The sequence below is a fragment of the Gymnodraco acuticeps genome, unplaced genomic scaffold, assembly GCF_902827175.1.
Source record: "Gymnodraco acuticeps unplaced genomic scaffold, fGymAcu1.1, whole genome shotgun sequence".
NCBI classification, from domain to species: Eukaryota; Metazoa; Chordata; class Actinopteri; order Perciformes; family Bathydraconidae; genus Gymnodraco; species Gymnodraco acuticeps.
Genome location: NW_022990271.1, coordinates 5,516,523 through 5,537,215, shown reverse-complemented (window position 1 = coordinate 5,537,215; position 20,693 = coordinate 5,516,523). Strand labels below are relative to the sequence as shown.

Below are 20,693 nucleotides of genomic sequence, written 5' to 3'. Positions count from 1 at the left end.
CCAATCGAATGACTTGATTCAATGGGCCAATCAATTGCTCCAATCCAATGATGTAATCAGAACTCAAGATGCCATGAGTCAATCAAATTACAGGATTCCAATGGGCCAATCAACAGCTGATTTTCTGTTAACATTACATTGCATTTAGCTGACGCTTTTATCCAAAGCAACTTACAGTAAGTGCATTCGACCAAGAAGATACAAACTTGAAGAAAACGGAATCATATGAGGTTTCATAGAGCCAAAACATTTCAAGTGCTACTCAACTGGCTTTAGATAAGCCAGTCCTTTATTAGTATGTGCTTTGTTAGTAATTATTTGTTAGTAATTCTATCGCTCGAAGTGGAGTCGAAAGAGATGAGTTTTCAGTCTGCGCCGGAAGATGTGCAGGCTTTCTGCTGTCCTGATGTCAATGGGGAGCTCATTCCACCATTTTGGAGCCAGGATAGAAAACCGACGTGTTTTTGCTGATGGGAACTTGGGTCCCCCTCGCAGTGCGGGTGCAGCGAGACGTTTGGCTGATGCAGAGCGGAGTGCACGTGCTGGGGTGTACAGTTTAACCATGTCATGGATGTAGGAAGGGCCAGATCCATTTTCAGTATGGTATGCAAGTACCAGTGTCTTGAAGTGGATTCTAGCAGTTACTGGAAGCCAGTGAAGTGGGAACATTTTGGAAGGTTGAAGACCAGATGAGCCGCTGCATTCTGGATGAGCTGCAGAGGTTGGATGGCACATGCAGGTAGACCAGCCAGGAGGGAGTTGCAGTAGTCTAGGCGTGAGATGACGAGAGCCTGGACCAGAAGTGGTGTTGCTTTCTGGGTCAGGAGGGGACGTATCCTCCTGATGTTGTAAAGCGTGTATCTGCAGCAGCAGGTTGTAGCAGCTATGTTTGCAGTGAAGGACAGTTTGTTAGGATCACACCCATATTCCTTGCAGTCTGAGTCGGGGAAACAACGGAGGTGCCGATGTTGATTGTTAGGTCAAGAGTGGGACAATCTTTTCCCGGAAGGAAAAGCAGTTCAGTCTTGTCAAGGTTGAGCTTGAGGTGGTGTGCAGACATCCACTGAGAGATGTCTGCTAGACAAGCAGAGATGCGTGCGACGACCTGGGTCTCTGAGCGGGGAAAGGACAGAATTCATTGGGTGTCGTCAGCGTAGCAGTGGTATGAAAAACCATGCGGGCTAATGACTGATCCGAGCGAGTTTGTGTACCAGGAGAAGAGGAGGGGACCAAGAACAGAGGGTAATACAACAAAGTCTGACTAAAGTCCCAGTCCCATTGACATGAGGTATCAATAGCCGCTTTCACACCAAGTACTTTGCCGTACTTAGTTCCCAGCACTTTGTTCCCAGCACTAATGGCACATTTCCACTGCAGCGGGGTAGCCCCGTTTAAGCGTCCCTAAGCGTCCTCGCTCAGGCCTCGGGCTGCCTCTCGGTCGTCCGAGGCCGTGGCGCATTTCCATTACAGTTTAGGACCTGGGGTAGCAACGCAGTGTAGGTGGGGTGATCGGCTTTTTTTTCACATTTCGAGTTGTTCCGTCGAGCTCCCGCTGGATTTATCATCCCCAATGAGATGTAGGAACGTCGTCACCTCCTCGGTCGACCACGGTGTGCTTTTCTTTGACATTGCCATTTTTGTAGCTCCTCCGTTTACAAAAATGCTGTGTATAAAAATGCTGCAAGCTTGCTTCTAGATATATATGCAGCGCTAGGGATGATCTTGCGCGCGATCTTGTGACGATTCTCTCTGACCAATCAGCAGTCGAGAGTGTTGACGTCACTAGTTCAGCCCTGGCCTGATAGAACCACGATTTTATGGGGCCGGAAAAAGAGGGAATAAAAGTACCCGCTAGCTGGTGCTACGCTATATGGAAAGGCCACCAAAAACTGGCCTGGCCGCTTGAGGACAATTAAGGACGCTTAAACGGGGCTACCCGCTGCAGTGGAAATGCGCCATTAGTTCCCCTATGGAACTAAGAGCCGATCGCGTTCACACCGGAATATGTTCCCTGAGGGAAGATTACGCAAATGAAGCCGCTGACGTCACTTCTTCTTCTTCTGCTTTGGGTTTACTGGCAGGCCGCAAACAACTTCACGGTGTATACTGCCACCCGAATTCCCCGGCCGGAAGTCCAGCAGCTTCTACTGAAGCCTTCGGAGTAAATCGCCAAAACGCCGACACCTCCTCATCACTCCACCGCTCCAATGTTTTTTTTTGTGTTGCCATAAGTTATTCTCTCTCTCCGTTGGTGCGCGGGGCTAATGCTAATAATGCTAATGCCAGCAAATACAATGGCGGCTTCAAAAAACTTTTACGGGTTTTACGGGGCGTGGTTTGCAATTCGCCCAGCCAATCAGAAATTTGAACTTTTGAGAGCGCCTATTGCTCTCAGCTGAACGCTCCTGTGTAACTGTATATGGCTCACCACCATCAACTAAATGCACATGAATGTGCCAGGACCCGCTCAACACTGACTGGTGCTTAAAACCTGTTAAACCCTGAGCCTGTTTTTCAGATCTCAGGCTCGAAAATGATATTCCCAGAACAAATGACCATATCTTCCCTTCTAAAAGGGTTAAATTAATAATCTTTTTTCTCAAAGCAAGGTTACACCTGTGAGTTGGATGTAGAAGTGTCAGAATCAATATAGATGTTTTTATTTTAAAGTAAATTCAGATTGAACACAGTATATATATATATATATATATATTGAAAACCACCCTTGAATGATGGGATGGTAGACTAAAAGCTTTAGGAATCCAAACTACAACATATAATAAGTACCCTGTATCAAGATTGATGCAAGACAAGTGAAATTTGACCTTTTTAGAGAGATTTAGCAAAAAAAAAACACTTCTGGGGTCATTTGGGTGGATTTGACATATCTTTGGCCCCCCTTGTTGACATCTCTTTCTAACCGTCAGAGCCAATGGAATCGAGGGGAACTCCCACATACTCCTTATTTGGTAATGTGTGTGTGTGAGACTGCCGCATAGCCAAGACCGGAAGCTGCGATAACTCTGGTAGCTACCATTAGCAGCTATCCTTTACTCAACGATTTTTACATAAAAATGGAATTATGGATTATAAATAAAACAAATTATTACCCAGAAACATTATCAACCTATGGATTAACCGATTCAGCCGCGTTTTTTCTCATTTTAATGCCATTGAACAAGTCTTTTGATCAGATTGACAGCTACGGTGAGAGGATCTCCCGTAAAAGCTACGTAATGGTACGTGTTGTGATGTCTGAGTTTGCTTCCCCTGTCACGAGTTCGGATCACTTAGTGATGATATATATACCTAAATGATCTGTGGAACCTCAGCTTTAATCGGATATATTGTATGTGCAGCTACGATAAGTAATAAGGGTATCTTTTATCTTGAGTTCTGTGCCAAAGTGCGTTAGCATTTTTCGCTCAGGGGTCATTTAGATGCTTCTTATGAGACTTGTTTTGTTTTGGTAAAAATGTTTTGTATCGTCAGTTAGCTGAGATTATTCCCGTTAATCTGGTATAACACATTAATAGGTTCTTAAATATTAAGATCCCCTGAGACACAGTGTCGTGAACAAAAAAAAAAAGGACCCGCCGAGGGGGTCCTTGGGGCTTAGCAGGTTAAATCATTTCTACAATTCCAACAAGAATCGATTTTCTTTTTCGAAGTCTTTCATATTCATTTCATGGCCTTGTTGTTTCAAAACAAATGTGAAACTATTCCTTACATTCACCTCACAGTACAGCTACAGTGAAGGGCCACAGGGAAATGTTGGGAATGTGAGTTTTACAATTCTGGATAGATGAGGCCAAGAACTGAACCGTGACGGAAAAGGACATAAAATCTAATGGAGGGAGATTTTTATGCAAGGAACAAAAACTAACATGGAAGTATAAAGTAGTATATTAATGACAATCAAATAAATGCTTTGAACCAGTATAAGCAAGGGGTAAGTGGAGAGAGCAAAACTGAAATGGTCTGATTTAAAAATGGCTCTGGTTGAATCTTGTTAGTATACGGCCGCTTCACACCCACATATTCCTCAAACATGTCTTCCTCTTCATGCTAATTATCAAGTGTGCTGCCTTATTCCTCCAACAGCTTGTTAAGCTCTCCAGGAGCATAGTTAACTCACTTTACAAGCAGATATGTGGGCCAGAACCCTGCTGATTGCTCCTTAGACTATATAGATCTATATTAAAGACATTTAACCTGCGCTAGAGATACAGCCACATAGAAAAACAGCAGTGGCTTCAATCCAAAAATATCAATCACAGCGAGGCTGCCACAATGAAGGGTTTAATAGTTTGTAAATTATCTTTTTATTGATCTAGATTGAAAATCAATTGGATGTCTGGCCTTTTAAAACATTTATTTGTTTAAAAATATTTAACAAATTCTGCCAAAAGTGTTTCACAATAGAAGGGGAGTTTCAATGTTCTTATTTATTAATAATCAAGCTTTTAATTGACAGAGATGGGGTGGGGGGGTTCCTAGTATGCTGCAAGTACAGCAAATGTCAGCTTTAAACACGAGGACGCTATTGTTCAAGTTGATCCCATTCTATACAGTTCTTATCTGGTTGTATTGCAATATCCCTGTGGTCTGGTGGGCATCATAGCCATCAGTAGATAGTGTTATGTTACTGAATGAATTCATTTCCTTTCAAACCTTTATTTATCCAGGTGTATCCCATTGAGATCATTGATCTCTTTTTCAAGGGAGACCTGCTCAAGTAGGTTCCACATGAAACATAAAAACATAAACAGAACAACAAAAAGGACATCATACAGCATCATTACAGGGTTTACAATTTACATAACTATCCACATGTGCAGGTACCAACAGCTTCCGATTGAGTAGCATCCAACCGAGCTTTAAAAACATTTAGTGGCACCAGATTGCTCAGTTTCCATTTCAATTGCAGACTATTCCATGACATCTAAATGCTATCTTCCCTAAGACAGTCCTAGCAGTTGGCACATTTAATAAAACTACAGCATGCGATCTCAGGCAGTAGCCACTTACAATTCGCCGTGAGATCAGGGAGCAGATGTAGGATGGAAGTTTCCCTAACATGGCTTTGTATATAAAAATGTACCAGTGACTGAGCCTCCGTACAGTTAGTGAAAGCAAACCAGCCCTTGCATACAGGGTACAGTGATGGGTTAATACTTTACAGTTTGTCACAAATCTCAGTGCGCTGTGATACGCAGCATCTAACTTGACCAGGCAATTGGCAAGTGCATTCATATAAATCAAATCACCATAGTCCAGCACAGGTAAAAAGGTCACAGTGACTAGCCTTTTCCTGGCCTCAAGCGAGAAGAAACCTAGCCTAACCCTCAGCTTTTTAAGCAGGTTATTGACATGAAGTTTAAAAGTGAGACAATCATCAAGCCAGATACCAAGGTATTTGTAACAGGTAACCACTTCAAGTTGTATTCCTTGCGTAGTTACAATATCTAAAACAGGCTCTGGTGTCTTTTTAGCTTTTGAAAAGAGCATTACCTTGGTTTTATCAACATTTAAAAGAAGCTTTAGTTCAGAGAGCTGAGTCTGAATAATATTAAAAACAGCTTGCAATTCAACAACAGCCTCCTTAATCGAGGGACCTGCACAATACATCACGGTATCGTCCGCATAAAAATGTAAGGTTGCTCCATCGACATTTTCACCTAAACTATTGATGTAGATGGAGAATAAAAGTGGACCTAAAACAGAACTTTGAGGAACACCATTAGCAATGTTTAACCACTCAGAAGACAGCCCATCAAAATGAACACATTGGGACCTTTCAGAGAGGTAGTTCACAAACCACCCCACTGCATGGCTGGATATGCCAATACTGAGTAGCCTCTGCTTTAAGATGCGATGATCGACGGTATCAAATGCTTTTGAAAGGTCAATAAATAGAGCTGCACAACTCTGCTTATTATCTAAAATACTCGCCACATCATTCACCACTTTCATTGTGGCAGTGATGGTGCTATGTTGCTTTCTGAAGCCTGACTGATGTTTAGACAGGATGTCATTTGTACATAAAAACACCTTTACCTGTTCACTCACTAAGCGTTCAAGAACCTTAACCAGAGCTGATAATTTAGAGATGGGCCTATAATTATTTAATAAAGTGGCCTCCCCATGGGCGTCACAGCCATTATATGAGGGTGGGACAAGTCCCCCCCACTTTTTCAAATGATTAGTTTAGACCCCCCCACTTTTACCATGTGGAAAGTCAGTGAATCGGTCCATCCACTCGCCGCACTTTGTAGAGCGCTGTGTCAGTGCTTCACTATCAAATCCATTCCACTTGCTTATTGAGAGAATGCCCAAATCAATGAAACTCCGTACCATGTTTTCACTGCTACTTTGTACCAAGGCAGATTCTCACATAGCGCGCGCATGTTCAAGGAGTGTTGTCATAGTTGGACAGCTCAGATCTGTTGTATGAAGCGATGCTGGTAACGGAGGTAAGGCACACACACCAAATGTTCAGGAAATGGTTAATACAGCGAAAATCAAAGCTGACGATCTCTTGGTTTGATATCTTTTCTCCCACAGACAACATGGACATAAGAACTTTTTTTCAAAGAAGAGGAAAGTAAGTCATCAGCTGGTAGCAGTTAATCAGTGAACAGTGATGGCGGCGGCGGCGGCGGCAAAAGCGTCTCACTTCTGGAGAGGAGTTTTGTCTTTATGTCATGATAGAGATACAAATACTGAATAGTTTAGATGAGAAAAGGCATCGAAATTCCAGGTTACTAGTATTTATCATGTAAACAGGGAACATGAATAACCCGATCTCACTCTGCTCATGTAAACACCATATCCCCAATATGATCATAACCGGGATAATACTCATCAACGGCTTACTGTTGTCCATGTAGAGACGCAGTCAGTGTTTTTTTACTGGAGCCTCAGTTCGATAAGAGATTATTTTCTGAGTTCTTTAACTTCGGTACTCTCTCTCAAAATGGTAATGTGCATTATGTTTTAATTATACTTCTTATCATTCAGAAGCTTTTTGTGTGTGTTTATGTTTTACTGAGTTCTTATAGGATATTTCTATCCCAGTATTCAGTTAACTATTTATTTTCTGTGCACATAGACTAACTAATATTCTACCTACTGCTTGGGACTTTGAGTCTTCAAAATGTCCAATGTCACAGACTGGGACTTACTTTAGAGTCAGTTGTATTTACATTCAGTATGACTTGTTATGATTCAATGTGAAAGAGTATACTGCTCAATAAATAATGTTCACTTCACCACCTCTCTTGACATCTAGGAGCTTGAGAGTGAGTCAGAGGCATAACACAGGGACAGTGGAGAGAGGTTCGTTGCTGAGGTGAGTGATGAAAGGGAAATGACAGTTTAGAGTAAATTGTGATGTGGACTCTCATCCCAGAATGTTAAGGAAATCAGTGGGGATATTGAACAGGAAACATTTCAGTCAAGGGGCATCATATGACCAATATAGACAGAAGAGCAACATTTATTTGAACATTTAAGTCAATGATACCATTCCTAGGTAAACTTAACATCTGTATGGAGTCAGATCAGTCTCAATATTTTATAAATGCTCACAGAAGGATTCACAAATGTATTTTGCGATTTATATATAAATGATTCTCCACAACAATATCTCTCAATGCACTCACAAATATTTATTGTTGTATATAAATGTACAAAAAAATCGGCATTTAAACTGCTTTTTATTAATTCAAAGTCGGCTCTGAATTAATAATTAAATATGTTTCCTTTCTTTACTACTGGATGAAATTACAAAATGTACCCATCATTTTCCTCTTGCTAGTATAGCCACATAAAAGTATCAAACCACCTAAAATGCACCAGAATACAGGAAATCAAAAAAAAAATTGTGGTGGGGGACCCCGATACCCCCTGTTAAAAATGTCCCCCCCACATTCAGGATGCTTCCTACGCCCATGGGCCTCCCCACCTTTTAGTAGAGGCAGGACATACGCTGACTTCCACAATTTTGGAATTGTGTTTGAGCTGAGGGAGAGGTTAAAAAGAGTAGTGAGAGGTGGAGAAATAAAATCTGCAGCTATCTTTAAAAAGAAAGGTTCTACGTTGTCCGGGCCAGCCGGTTTCTTAGGATCTAACTTGGTTAAAGCTTCACGAACAGCATCAACAGTAAAAGGAGTAAAACTAAAAGGGTTTTCCAACACACGTTTTTCAGAGTCACATACTGTGGTGTTCACAGAAGCAGAGTTAGTGACAGAATCAAACAGAGAGCCACAGGACACAAAATGCTCATTAAAACAATTTAACATAGTGGCCCTGTCCGATATAGTGCCAGATGCTGTGGTAATGCACGGAGGTAGCTCATTGCGGATATCACCGGTGGATATCGATTTTATGGCTTTCCAAAATGTTCCAGGATTATTCAGGTTCTTTGTGGTAACTGACAGATAATACTTAGACTTGGCACTTTTTATTTGTGATGTGAAGCTATTTCTTAGCTGCCTAAAGCGTAGCCATTCTACCTCTGAGCCTGAATTTCCTAGCCTTTGCCCAGGCCTTGTTTCTCTCATGTAGGAGACTAGATAATTCAGCAGAAAACCAAGGATTGTCTCGTCCCTTCACTCTAAATGTACGCAGGGGTGCATGTCTATCTATAATTTCCGTAAAACCAAGATAAAAATAAGATCGATTTTACCCCAATCAAAATCAAACAGATCATGTACAAAACCCTGCTCCACAAAATGTTTTTTGTCTCTCTTACTGATAATGCGAGGTTTCCCCTTTAGGACTTTTGTGTCCCTAATTGTGGCTACAACACAGTGGTCACTCAGATCCTTAGCAAATACTCCCACAGATGAGTATTTATGGGGAACATTAGTTAAAATGAGATCAATTAGGGAGGATTTATTTGGGGACCTTAATGTTAGGGCGAGTAGGACCGTCTATAATCTTAGTAACATTCAGAGAGATACAAAGGTTTTTAAAATCCTCTGACACAGAAGTTAACCAGTCCCAATAAAAATCACTAAGCAGCACTATTTCCTTGTAGTCAAGTTGAGATAAAAGTGTTGCCAAAGAAGATAAAGAGTCCTTGATAGCTGAGGGGGGTCTGTAGCAGCCCACCACCATGACCTGTTGACCCTTTGCTACTTCGATATTTAAGGCTAAAAATTCTAGTTGTTTACTAATAGATTTGGAAACCATCTTGGTTACACAAAACTTATTTTTCACATAAATGGCAACGCCATCACCTTTTTTAGGACGGTCGGTACGATATACACTATAACCAGGGGTGCACATAACTTTTTTGCCCTGGTTCTCAAAGGAGCACCTGGAGATGTTGCTTGGTGCTCATCCTTAAAATGAAATAAACCGTAACTTTTGAGGGGGTCTTCACTTTATTTGCCAGACACACGGCACTGAACACGTGAGGTGAACACAGAACACACATGCAGAGGTGAACACAAGACAACATTAGCACGACCAGTAATCCTACAAGCTGTCATCACTACCCTCCTGACTGTTCTCCTCACTGTTCTCCTCACTGTCTTCCTCTCTGTCAGACATGGTAGCTGATGATGTAGGCCTACTACTTTATCTCTGGTTGAGTCTGCGATTAGCTGCTGGTTTTGGGCCGAAAGTCTCTGTCATCTTAGAAAAGTGGATGTAATCAAATAAGTATGTGAACATAACCAATAACCTACCATAGCCAATAACAAATTAATGTAACTTATTTTATTTATGTTGTTCATTCATATTCATATATTCATATATAGTATACATTGGAATGATTTCAAACCTGTTTATCCCAATAATTATAAAGGAGTGCCTTGGAAATATGTGTTTACATAAATTGTGACCAAACCGTTTGAACTTAGACTAAAGTTAACTATCTAAACACTCAGAGTCCTTTACCTCACTGAGCTGTAGTTATCAGCCTCTCAGTCTGACTGGAGAGGACTCTCCCTCCACATTATTGTAGAAACATCTTCTTCTTATATCCGTTAAAGCAGCTAGCACCAGATTCTAATAACAACAGCGCCGGTACCGGTGGTGCACCCTCCCTCTCTCCCTCGCTCACTCGCATTTTGGCTGTGAGCTGCGGGCGCCAGATAAGCCAACATCCCCCATTTTCATCATTTACAGCGCCCATCGTACAGGGCAAATAAAACGTGTAACCAGGGTGAAAAGGGTGTTACATTTACTTAATTATTAATATCGTTACATCAAGGCCGAAAATTAGGATGAGCACCAACGGTCAAAAATGTTTTTTTCCCTCCCAGAGCTGCCAGCGCAGCGCCTCCCCAGATCTGGCGCCCTAGGCGAACATCTATTACGCCAGTGCTACGGGCCAGCCCTGAGTTCATATCTATCTATCTATCTATCTATCTATCTATCTATCTATCTATCTATCTATCTATCTATCTATCTCTCTATCTCTCTATCTCTCTCTCTCTCTCTCTCTCTCTCTCTCTCTCTCTCTCTCTCTCTCTCTCTCTCTCTCTCTCTCTCTCTCTCTCTCTCTCTCTCTCTCTCTCTCTCAAATGACACGGTGCTCTTTTTTTGGCCGAGGTGCGCACCTGCGCACCAGTTATGTGCAGCCCTGACTATAACCATTTAAGTAGATGTCAGAGGCCAAAATAGATTTATCTAGCCACGTTTCTGATAAGACAATGACATCAGCATCAGTCGAGCTCGCCCAAATGCGGACAAAATCTAACTTGGGTAACAGACTGCACACATTTAAGTGAATGAATCCCAACCCAGATCTAGAATTAAAATCAGCAGGAGTAGCTATCTGACTACTACTGCTACTGGGCGGTCCAGGGTTTAGTTGTACATTCCCTGATAGTAATAATAGCAAAAAAAAACAAGCACCTTTTCCTCTTAACCGACACACATGCATTGTCATCTGCTTTAAAGTCACCAGTAAACTCCGCGAAAGTGAGATTAGAGCTCAAGAAGCAGTCCTGAAGAACCATCATAGCAGGCAAGTGAGAAAGACAAACATTTGTCGAACTGAATGTTTGTGACAAGGCAACCAGTAATTGTTTGTGTAACACATCCGAACCTTTACAGGGGATGTCCACTGCGGGCGGTAGAACAGACTTGAATCCAGTCGACTTCTCAGGATGACGAGAGAACTTCTCATTGTCCAAAATAGCTATAATCACGATATGGGCCATTTTCCCAGATCAGCACAGCATCCGGATCAACACATCCTCACTCCCAGGTCGGCCTATGTTGACGTTATGTCAAGTTCCCTGTCGGCTTTTTCCAACGCAAGGGGGGGGGGGCCTTAGCGTCCATTTTCAACGCAAGGGGCGGGGCCTTAGCGTCCATTTTCAGCTTTCCGGGATGTCCATATGCTTCTATAGACGCTCATGGAAGCACGGCATTCGTTTGTGTCGGCTGCCCTTAAAGGCAATGTGAGCGTCCATTCTCATTGGATAACGGAGAATTGTACACCCGGAAGTAAGTATTCCCCTTACTGTCGATTGATTTTACAGTGATATCTGCACTACTCATCGACTAAAAAACACCAGATTATCCTTGTTAATTACACAACATTGATTGGTTTAAATTGTGTGCAATGCTTTTGTATTTTTCCCCTTCGATTCGGAGAAACAAATATGTTTTCGGAGTAAAGGATGGCAGAAGACACTACACTACCCAGAATCCCCAGCTATCGTTTGGACTACACCATGTGCTCTGTTTGACGTCACGTGATCTTCAAATTTCTCCCTGAAGAAAAAAAAAATATGGCCGAACTTCGTTTTATTCTCGATGGAAAATGCCTATTTTAAAGTTAGTTTGGCCATTAAAATGCGTTTTGATGTCATTTGATGCGAGAAATATGAGTTGTTATTTCAGATTATGTGTGCAGTGGATGTACATGATCTTTAGTTTGCTAGTTATTACGAAGATTACTTCAGGAAATTGCGTCCATAACGTTTTCATTGTTACCAAGGTGGTTGCTAGGGACGCTGCTATCGATATTATTTCTGTTATGTTGTTTAACTGTTTAATGGTGTTATCTTTATTGCTACCCCCTTCCCCGTCAATGTATAGTGTTGGTCCACAGCGAAAACATATTAGTTTAACAAAATCCGCATCTAAAGATAGCCTACGTTATTTTCCCCTGTGCAATTCCAGTCTCACATCTCACAGCACATCGTCATGAACAAATAACGGAAACAGACCGAAAACATTGAAAAAAAATACAATAATACTTTATTCCGAGTGTGCTTGCTTTTCTCTTTGGAAGTCATCACATAACGGCATTGTAATACACGGTTCGGCTGCATTAAATATTACATATCTGCCGTAGTTCTGTATTTATAGAGCCCTGATGAGAAGACTTCTAGACAAACATGAGGAACTGAAAACGTGACGTGGATCATAAATATATCAGCCATTAAACAACATCTTACATTTCTTTTCACACAATACGTCTCCTTGCAGTATCAACACTAATTCGGCTGACTTTTATATTTGATCCAATTGGTAGATAGGCTGTATTTACACCATAAAGGTGCACAGCTGATATAAAGGGACACCTAGTGGTTAAAGCATGTTATTGAATTTCATTATTTGTATCATTAGATATTAATAGGATCCCTATAAAGTATATTAATTACTCGTTATTCTCTACTAATAGTTCATTAAAGACTGTATATAATGACTATTTTGCACATCCCTTTCAAGATTTCAAGATTTTCTAAGGTTTATTGACATATCATATAGGCCTACACAACTATGGTGTAGTTATGCATTGAATGAAAAACTTGGGTCGCAGGTTCCTCAATAGTGCATTACAAGACATCTATCAATATTTGTGCGTACCTCCAGCAATGTTAACTATGTTGAAGCACTTATTTTAACTGATATTATACATAATGTATTATACTCTTATAAGATGTATGTAGATATTTCATCTCCGACCTTGTCAGGTATTGAACAATCAATAAATAAAGAACACAGAATTGTTGAATATAAAACACAGAATTTGTGTGATTATACTAAATGATTTACAAATAAACACCACTGCATATTTAACTGTTACACATGCTGATGTAACGCAAATGTTCCAACTTGAGATCAATAAAGTATATCTTATCTTAAGCTGATCGATGGCTATACTGCCATATTTGCAAAATGTGCCTCTGAACCTTAACAAGTGCATGTTTCAGGCTTATCAATTAATGTAATGTAATGTAATGTTATCAATTAACAACAGGGGTCACAAACATAAGACCAGCTGTTAAATAAAGCTCTTCTGACCTTAGCTGGCATGTGTGTATATATATATTAATGCTGCCCATTATGGGCACAAGCAATTTTCACCCATTTATTAATTATATGTTTTAAATGTGAGTGTTTCCTATCCCCTAAACCTCCAGGGATGTACACAGTTTAATACTGGCAACTTCTTATTATGGGAAATACGAAAACGTCTTTTAAAACTACAACTCCCAGTAGAGACGTGCCATAGATACAGAACATGTTGCGAAACAGAATAGCCAGCATTTGTAGTTCTGGGGACAGGGTGGGGGAGGGGGGACGCGGTGGACCCGTTCAAATCCAGTTTTGGACAGTCTGCGTGGTTCCATCCCATTTCAAGTGCTGTTCGAGGCTCGGCGTAACCCTCGGAGCACACTCTCCAATCACAGAGCTTGAGGACTATCACGGGGTTTGTCAAACAGAGCACATGGTGTAGTCCAAACGATAGCTGGGGATTCTGGGTAGTGTAGTGTCTTCTGCCATCCTTTACTCAGAAAAAACATTTGTTTCTCCGAATCGAAGGGGAAAAATACAAAAGCATTGCACACAATTTAAACCAATCAATGTTGTGTAATTAACAAGGATAATCTGGTGTTTTTTTAGTCGATGAGTAGTGCAGATATCACTGTAAAATCAATCGACAGTAAGGGGAATACTTACTTCCGAGTGTACAATTCTCCGTTATCCAATGAGAATGGACGCTCACATTGCCTTTAAGGGCAGCCGACACAAACGAATGCCGTGCTTCCATGAGCGTCTATAGAAGCATATGGACATCCCGGAAAGCTGAAAATGGACGCTAAGGGCCCCCCCCCTTGCGTTGAAAATGGACGCTAAGGCCCCCCTCCCTTGCGTTGGAAAAAGCCGACAGGGAACTTGACATAACGTCAACATAGGCCGACCTGGGAGTGAGGATGTGTTGTCCTGATAGGCGCGCAAGCAGGCCCGAAACGTGGAGGCGCTCCGGTCTCTTCACGATATCCCCGGTGCAGAACCTCCTCAGTACAGCAGAATAGGTGAAGCAGGCCCAGCTCGAGGCGTAGAGGTGCTCCGGTCTCTCCGCGATGTCCCCGGTGAAGATCCTCCTCAGCAAAGCAGTACAGGATAGGTGAAGCAGGTCCAGCCCGAAACGTAGAGGCGCTCCGGTCTCTCCGCGATATGCCCGTGGTAAAACCTCCTCGGCAACGTAGAGCACGACAGGTGGAGCAGGTGGATACAGGCCTCCGCTACAGCAGGTTTAAAGCAGGCCGCAGCCCGAACGTGAAGCCGCTCCGGTCTCTCCGTTACATCCCCGTCCCCGGGGCAAAATCTCGCCAGGACAGCAGCACACGACAAGTGGAAGCAGGTCCCCGCCACAGCACAACTGGACAGGTGGAAAAGGAGGCCCCAGCCCGAGCAACAACGTGCAGCCGCACCGTCTCTCCGCGACTTCCCGGGGAAAAAAAAAAAAAAAAAAAACCTCCCCACAACAGCACAGGTAAACCTCCTCTCCACGCCGACGGAAGAGAGGCAGCCCTGCCCCTCACTTTCCACGCTCCGTGAGGCGGATGAGAAAATGCGCTCCGCTCGCTCTGATCGACGAGTGTTGAGTGTGGAATGCTGTGTGGTACACAAATACAAATTTGCTTTAAGTTACGGAGTGCCAACTTGCTCATGCCTTGTACTTACTGTATTTGCAAAAAAACAGAAATAAATACACTCTTAACTTGTTGCAGGATGTTAACTCATAAAAAACATTAATGGATAGATTAATGGTTTGCATGTTATCATCAACAGTGATATTAAAGTATAACTGAGGCAGATTGGCACTTTGACAGGAGTTTTATAGGAATCCTGTAATGAACAAATGTGTAGCAATAAGTTGAAACCTTGTTCAGTTGGTGGATGCCCAATGAAGTCGGGGGATCAAAAAGTCATTTTTAATCATCCTCTTAGGAGCATAAACGTCTGTAACTAATGTCATGCCTAAACAAACTAAGATGGCGCCGCAGATGGCTGCTTCGGTGTTTTGGTGCGCCAAACTCTTTCACCAGGGAAGAGCTCCTAAACATTAGAGAAAGAACTTCAGCGGATTATCTTCCCACTTTTCTCTGCTTTTCCGTGGAATTATTGGACATTCTTGTCAATGGTACCCTCACGTGTATTCAAGCACTGAAACGCCACAGGAGAGGGAGACGGGCCGGGGCACTCGTGCGCCTCCGGAGCCGCGGACTTCGCACGCCGCTACCCGGAATATTCCTCTCCAACGTGCGTTCCATAAGCAATAAACTGGACGAGCTTCAGCTACTGGTTAGTAGAAACAGAGACTTTTCTTCATCTTGTGTTTTGTGCTTCACTGAGACCTGGCTGTGTGGATCAATTCCAGGACTTGGCGCTGCAGCTGGGAGGCTTCCAGCTGTTCAGAGCGGATCATGACATGGAGCTCTAATCAAAAGGTGAAGGAATATGTTTTTACACAAACAGTGGCTGGTGCAACGATGTGACAGTGATTCTGCAGCACTGTTCTCCCACTCTGGAAACTTTTATCATCAACTGCAAACCATTTTATTCCCCACGCAAGTTTTCTTCATTCATACTGGTCGGTGTCCCTCACTTCCATTTCGCTTCTCATTCACTGATTCGCTAAGCTGAACAGCCAATCAGAGTGATTTCTTTGGTCGACAGCCTACCGATTCAACATGTCGAATCGGCGGCGGAAGGTGTCGGCACGGCCGAAAAGACACAACGGTGCAGTACACACCAATCTGAGTAGGGCGACACGACGCTCATCGACGGCTCGACATCTATCGACATCTATTGACGCCGAAAATCGGCTTGGTGTGTGAGGACCTTTAGACAGATCACAAACTACAAGCCAAAAGCCTCCCTCTCCATGAACGACCGACGCCTAGCAAACGATCTGAATCAGTTCTACTGTAGATTTGAAGACAAAGAGTTCAGTCCTGACACCATCCCCCATTACACCTCCCAACAGCTTCAGTCTCACACCTCCACGTCCCCCTCCCCTTCAGACCCCATTTACACGGGAACGTTTGCGTTTATGCACCGTATGCTTTTTCAAAAAAGTCTTCCGTTCACACGCATTCGATTCACGTGTTCTCCTGCTGTATATCTCTCCGGTAGTCCACCAACAGATGAAAAACACCCACCTCTCTACCTCTTCCAAGGGACGAGGGAACCATGTGGCAGAGTTTCCGTTAACATTTTCTTTCGCCGGTCAACATGTCCGTTAAAGTTTAAATCTTCCGTACAAAACTAGAAAAGTGCCGGTCAGATGTCTTCTTTGTTATTTATTGAGCTTTAAAACAAATTGATAAAGACTCTGTATAATAATATAAGAATAATAAACGGAGCCTCTCTTTTCCTCCCCCTCTTCTGACAGCCCAGCAGCTGATCTCTGAGCAGGAGACGTGGGGAGAGGGAGATGTGAGGAGAGGGAGACGGGGCTATTTCATCGTTATCAGAAAATGATCGTATAGAGGTGATTACACGGAGCCGTTTGACCCCCCAGAGAGTTCCGTTTGCAGATCTATCCATCTTGGGACCCGTTATCGTTTGCGGGGTCCGTTTCTATCGTTTTGCTATGGCCTCGTGTAAACGAAAGGGCTATACGCAAGAGAAACTATGCGGATACAACCCGTTTCATCCTCGTGTAAACGGGGTCTCAGTGTCCCGCTCTCCCACACCACTGACCTCCCCCGACACATCAAATTCTCTCTCAATTAATGAAAGGGATGTAAACAGACTTTTCAAAAAACGTAATAGTAGAAAAGCGGCTTGCCCTAACAATGTCTCCCCCTCCACCCTGATGCTGATCAGCTGTCTCCTGTGTTACTGACATCTGTAACACCTCCCTGGAGACATGCCACGTCCCAGCATGCTTCAAAACCTCCACCATCATCCCGGTTCCCAAAAAAACGAGGCGCTTTCACACCGCAGTACTTTTCCCACAAAGGTTCATCAGAACTTAATTCATGAGAACTCTTTAGTTCTCATGAACTAAGTACAGATCGCGTTCACACCGGAATAAGTCCCTGAGGGAGGATTAGGCAAATTAAGCCGCTGACGTCACTTCTTCTTCTGCTTTGGGTTTACTGGCAGGCCGCAAACAACTTCACGGCGTATACTGCCGCCCAAAGTCCCCGGCCCGAAGTCCCCGGAGTTGGGGACTGGCTTCAGTAGAAGCTGGTGGGACTCCCAGCAGCTTCTACTGAAGCCTTCCGAGTAAATCGCCAGAACGCCGACACCTCCTAATCTCCACCGCTCCCATGTTTTCTTTTGTGTTGCCATAAATTAGTCTCTCTGCCTTTGTGCGCTGGGCTAATGCTAATGCTAATAATGCTAATGCAAGGATAATAAAATGGCGGCTTCACAAAACTTTTTGGGAGTTTTACGGGGCGTGGTTTGCAATCCGCCAAGCCAATCAGAAATAGGAACCTTTTTCTCCCACGAAAGTCCCTGCTCTCTAGCAGGGACGGAAAAGGGGGTAAAAAGTTTCTCATTAACACATTTTAGTTCCGGATTCTTTTGGTGTGAACACAACATTTCGGAACTATATCGGAACTAAAGTGGGAAAAGTACTGCGGTGTGAAAGCGCCTATTGATCACAGGATTAAATGACTATAGACCCGTCGCCCTGACCTCTGTGGTTATGAAGTCCTTTGAGCGCCTTGTCCTGTCCCACCTAAAATCCATTACAGACCCACTCCTGGATCCCCTGCAGTTCGCCTACAGAGCCAACAGGTCTGTGGACGACGCTGTCAACATGGCCCTTCACTTCCCCCCCCCAGCACCTGGACACAGCAGGAACCTACGCCATCTTCAACACCATCATCCCGGTTCTGCTGCAGGACAAGCTCTCCCAGCTGCACGTGCCCGACTCCACCTGCAGGTGGATCACAGACTTCCTGTCTGACAGGAAGCAGCAAGTGAGGCTGGGGAAACATGTCTCTGACCCCCGGACCATCAGCACCGGTTCCCCTCAAGGCTGCGTTATTTCCCCTCTGCTCTTCTCCCTGTACACCAACAGCTGCACCTCCAGTCACCAGTCTGTCAAGCTACTTAAGTTCAGACGACACCACCCTCATCGGACTCATCTCTGGTGGGGACGAGTCTGCCTACAGGTGGTAGATGGACCATCTGGTGACCTGGTGTGAGGAAAACCACCTGGAGCTCAACGCCCTGAAGACAGTTGAGATAGTTGTGGACTTCAGGAAGAACGCAGCCCCACCCGCCCCCATCACTCTGTGTGACTCCCCAGTAACTGCTGTGGAGTCTTTCCGCTTCCTGGGCACCATCATCGCCCAGGACCTCAAATGGGAGCAGAACATCTGCTCCCTCATCAAAAAAGCACAGCAGAGGATGTTCTTCCTGAGGCAGCTGAAGAAATTCAACCTGCCAAAGACAATGATGGTGAACTTCTACACTTCCATCATCGATTCCATCCTCACCTCCTCCATCACCATCTGGTATGCCACAGCCAAGGATAAGGGCAGGCTGCAGTGTGTCATCCGCTCTGCAGAGAAGGTGATCGGCTGCAATCTGCCATCCCTCCACAACCTGCACGCCTCCAGAACCCTGAGGCGGGCAGGGAAGATAGTGGCCGACCCCTCCCACCCTGGACACAAACTGTTCAAACCCCCTCCCCTCTGGCAGGAGGCTGCGCTCCATCAGGACCAAAACCTCTCGCCACCTGAACAGCTTCTTCCCCTCCGCTACCGGCCTCTTAAACAATGCCCGGCCCCCCCACTGACACTTACCACAGCCACAACGTAGTCTCTATATGCATTACATTAATGCACACAATGTTCATACTGCTTACTGCACATATTTCTTGTTTCATATTTCATATTTTATATCCTATAATTCATTCATAGTATTTCCATGTAAATGACTGATTTATTTTATTGCTATTTAACTATATTTTATTACGGTGTCCTTAAAGATTTTTTGTTTTATATTAGATTTCTTGTTTTATATTTTATGTCTGCATCATGACATCAAGTCAAATTCCTCGTATGTGTGAACCTACCTGGCAATAAACCTGTTTCTGATTTCTGATTCTGATGCCAATTCAACTAATAGATGTCCAATGGTTGTTGGTTGAATATTGGATTGGAGCCACGTTTGCAATTGTGCATAAAAAGAAACATTAATTATATTTTCAAAGCCATTAAATAAACAAATGTGACATTTTTATGATCACAGCCACACCTCTAAGTTGCTTGAAAGGCGTGTGTTGAAGCTAAGCCAAAAATGTTTGGGTTTTGCATATTTTTTACAACAACATCAGTAGATGTTAAAGGATCTCTGGGAGTTTCTCTGTTATCAAACTTTATTAAAGAAAAATATAGAACAAACATTTTTAAAAAACAACGTTTTGTCAAGTAGAGCTGATCTTTTGCAGGGGTAGACATTAAGGGTAAAATGCCACTGGCCCTCCGGGCCGGTGGAATTGAATTATCACTGGCCCCACCATTGTAACCACTGGCCCGGAGCATTCGTCCAAAAAAAAAAATCTACTTATAATGAAGAAAATTAACACATTTGTTGCAATAGTAATTTATGCACTAACTACATACTACTTGTACTACACCATTTGAATCATCAGTTCTTCCTCATTTTCCTCAATTGTTCATATTTGGTTTATTAAAATAATGATATTGTGGTCATTGTTAAAAAATGTCTGCTATTATTATAAGTATTATTATTTGTATAATGCGCTTTCTGCCTTCCTGTCATTAGGAGTTAGAAATGTAATGGCTATGTAATAGATTAGATTAGAACCTTCATTATCCTAAACTGCTGGGACATTTCCCGATAGCCAATACCTTTTATATTTTCTACTCTTCACTCACTTGTCAGCATAGGTCGGCATTGATGTACAGAGCCAACAAAAGACCTTGTTTATATTGGCATCATATTGAGAGGTGCAGTGACGCGTCCTAAAACCAGGAAGTAAGCTGCTGGTTCCCTCGACAAAAAGCAATGGGATTTCTCCACAGGGTTTTGGAAAATAGCTGGAAATAAGGTCTGTGGAAAACGAACCTGTTTGATAAATGCACGTTTTGTTCAGCCGGATAATCTCCACATGTCTACCCTACTTTTATAATTTTCGAATCATAAATCTAATCGATAGATTATAAAAGGGTTTTAGGACGCGTCACTGCACCACTCTATAGAAGCCAACTCCATTGATCAAGCTGGCTGAAACTTTCTCTCCCTCTTCTTCTCATGCTCCCTGTCACTCTCCTTTAACTTCTCCGGTGACTTTCTTTTATTTGAAGATTGTTTTTTGCCCGGCGCTTGGCTGGTTACCGCTGGTATTAAAAACATTTTTGGCGAATGGTTAGGTAGTGCGATAGTCTGTAGTGAAGGAGCGCGCTCACGGGAGCCTGCTCGCGCTGCGCTCC

General features: G+C 43.1%; 2 protein-coding genes across 3 annotated transcripts in view; both read left to right on the top strand.

The window, feature by feature from the left end:
- trip4 (thyroid hormone receptor interactor 4) overlaps positions 1 to 20,693 on the top strand; it is a 98,002-nt gene that overhangs the window by 50,779 nt on the left and 26,530 nt on the right. The gene's annotated exons all lie outside the window — the stretch shown is intronic.
- On the top strand, positions 14,190 to 19,716 carry LOC117549413. 2 transcript variants are annotated; one of them, XM_034221302.1, is made up of 2 exons: positions 14,190 to 15,716; positions 17,982 to 19,716. In XM_034221302.1, exon 2 carries the CDS (start codon positions 18,412 to 18,414, stop codon positions 19,054 to 19,056), a length of 645 nt encoding a protein of 214 aa, XP_034077193.1. In that variant the 5' UTR covers positions 14,190 to 15,716; positions 17,982 to 18,411; the 3' UTR covers positions 19,057 to 19,716. The 2 variants fall into 2 exon arrangements, with proteins under 2 accessions (XP_034077193.1, XP_034077194.1); XM_034221303.1 differs by lacking the exon at positions 14,190 to 15,716 and adding an exon at positions 16,702 to 16,762.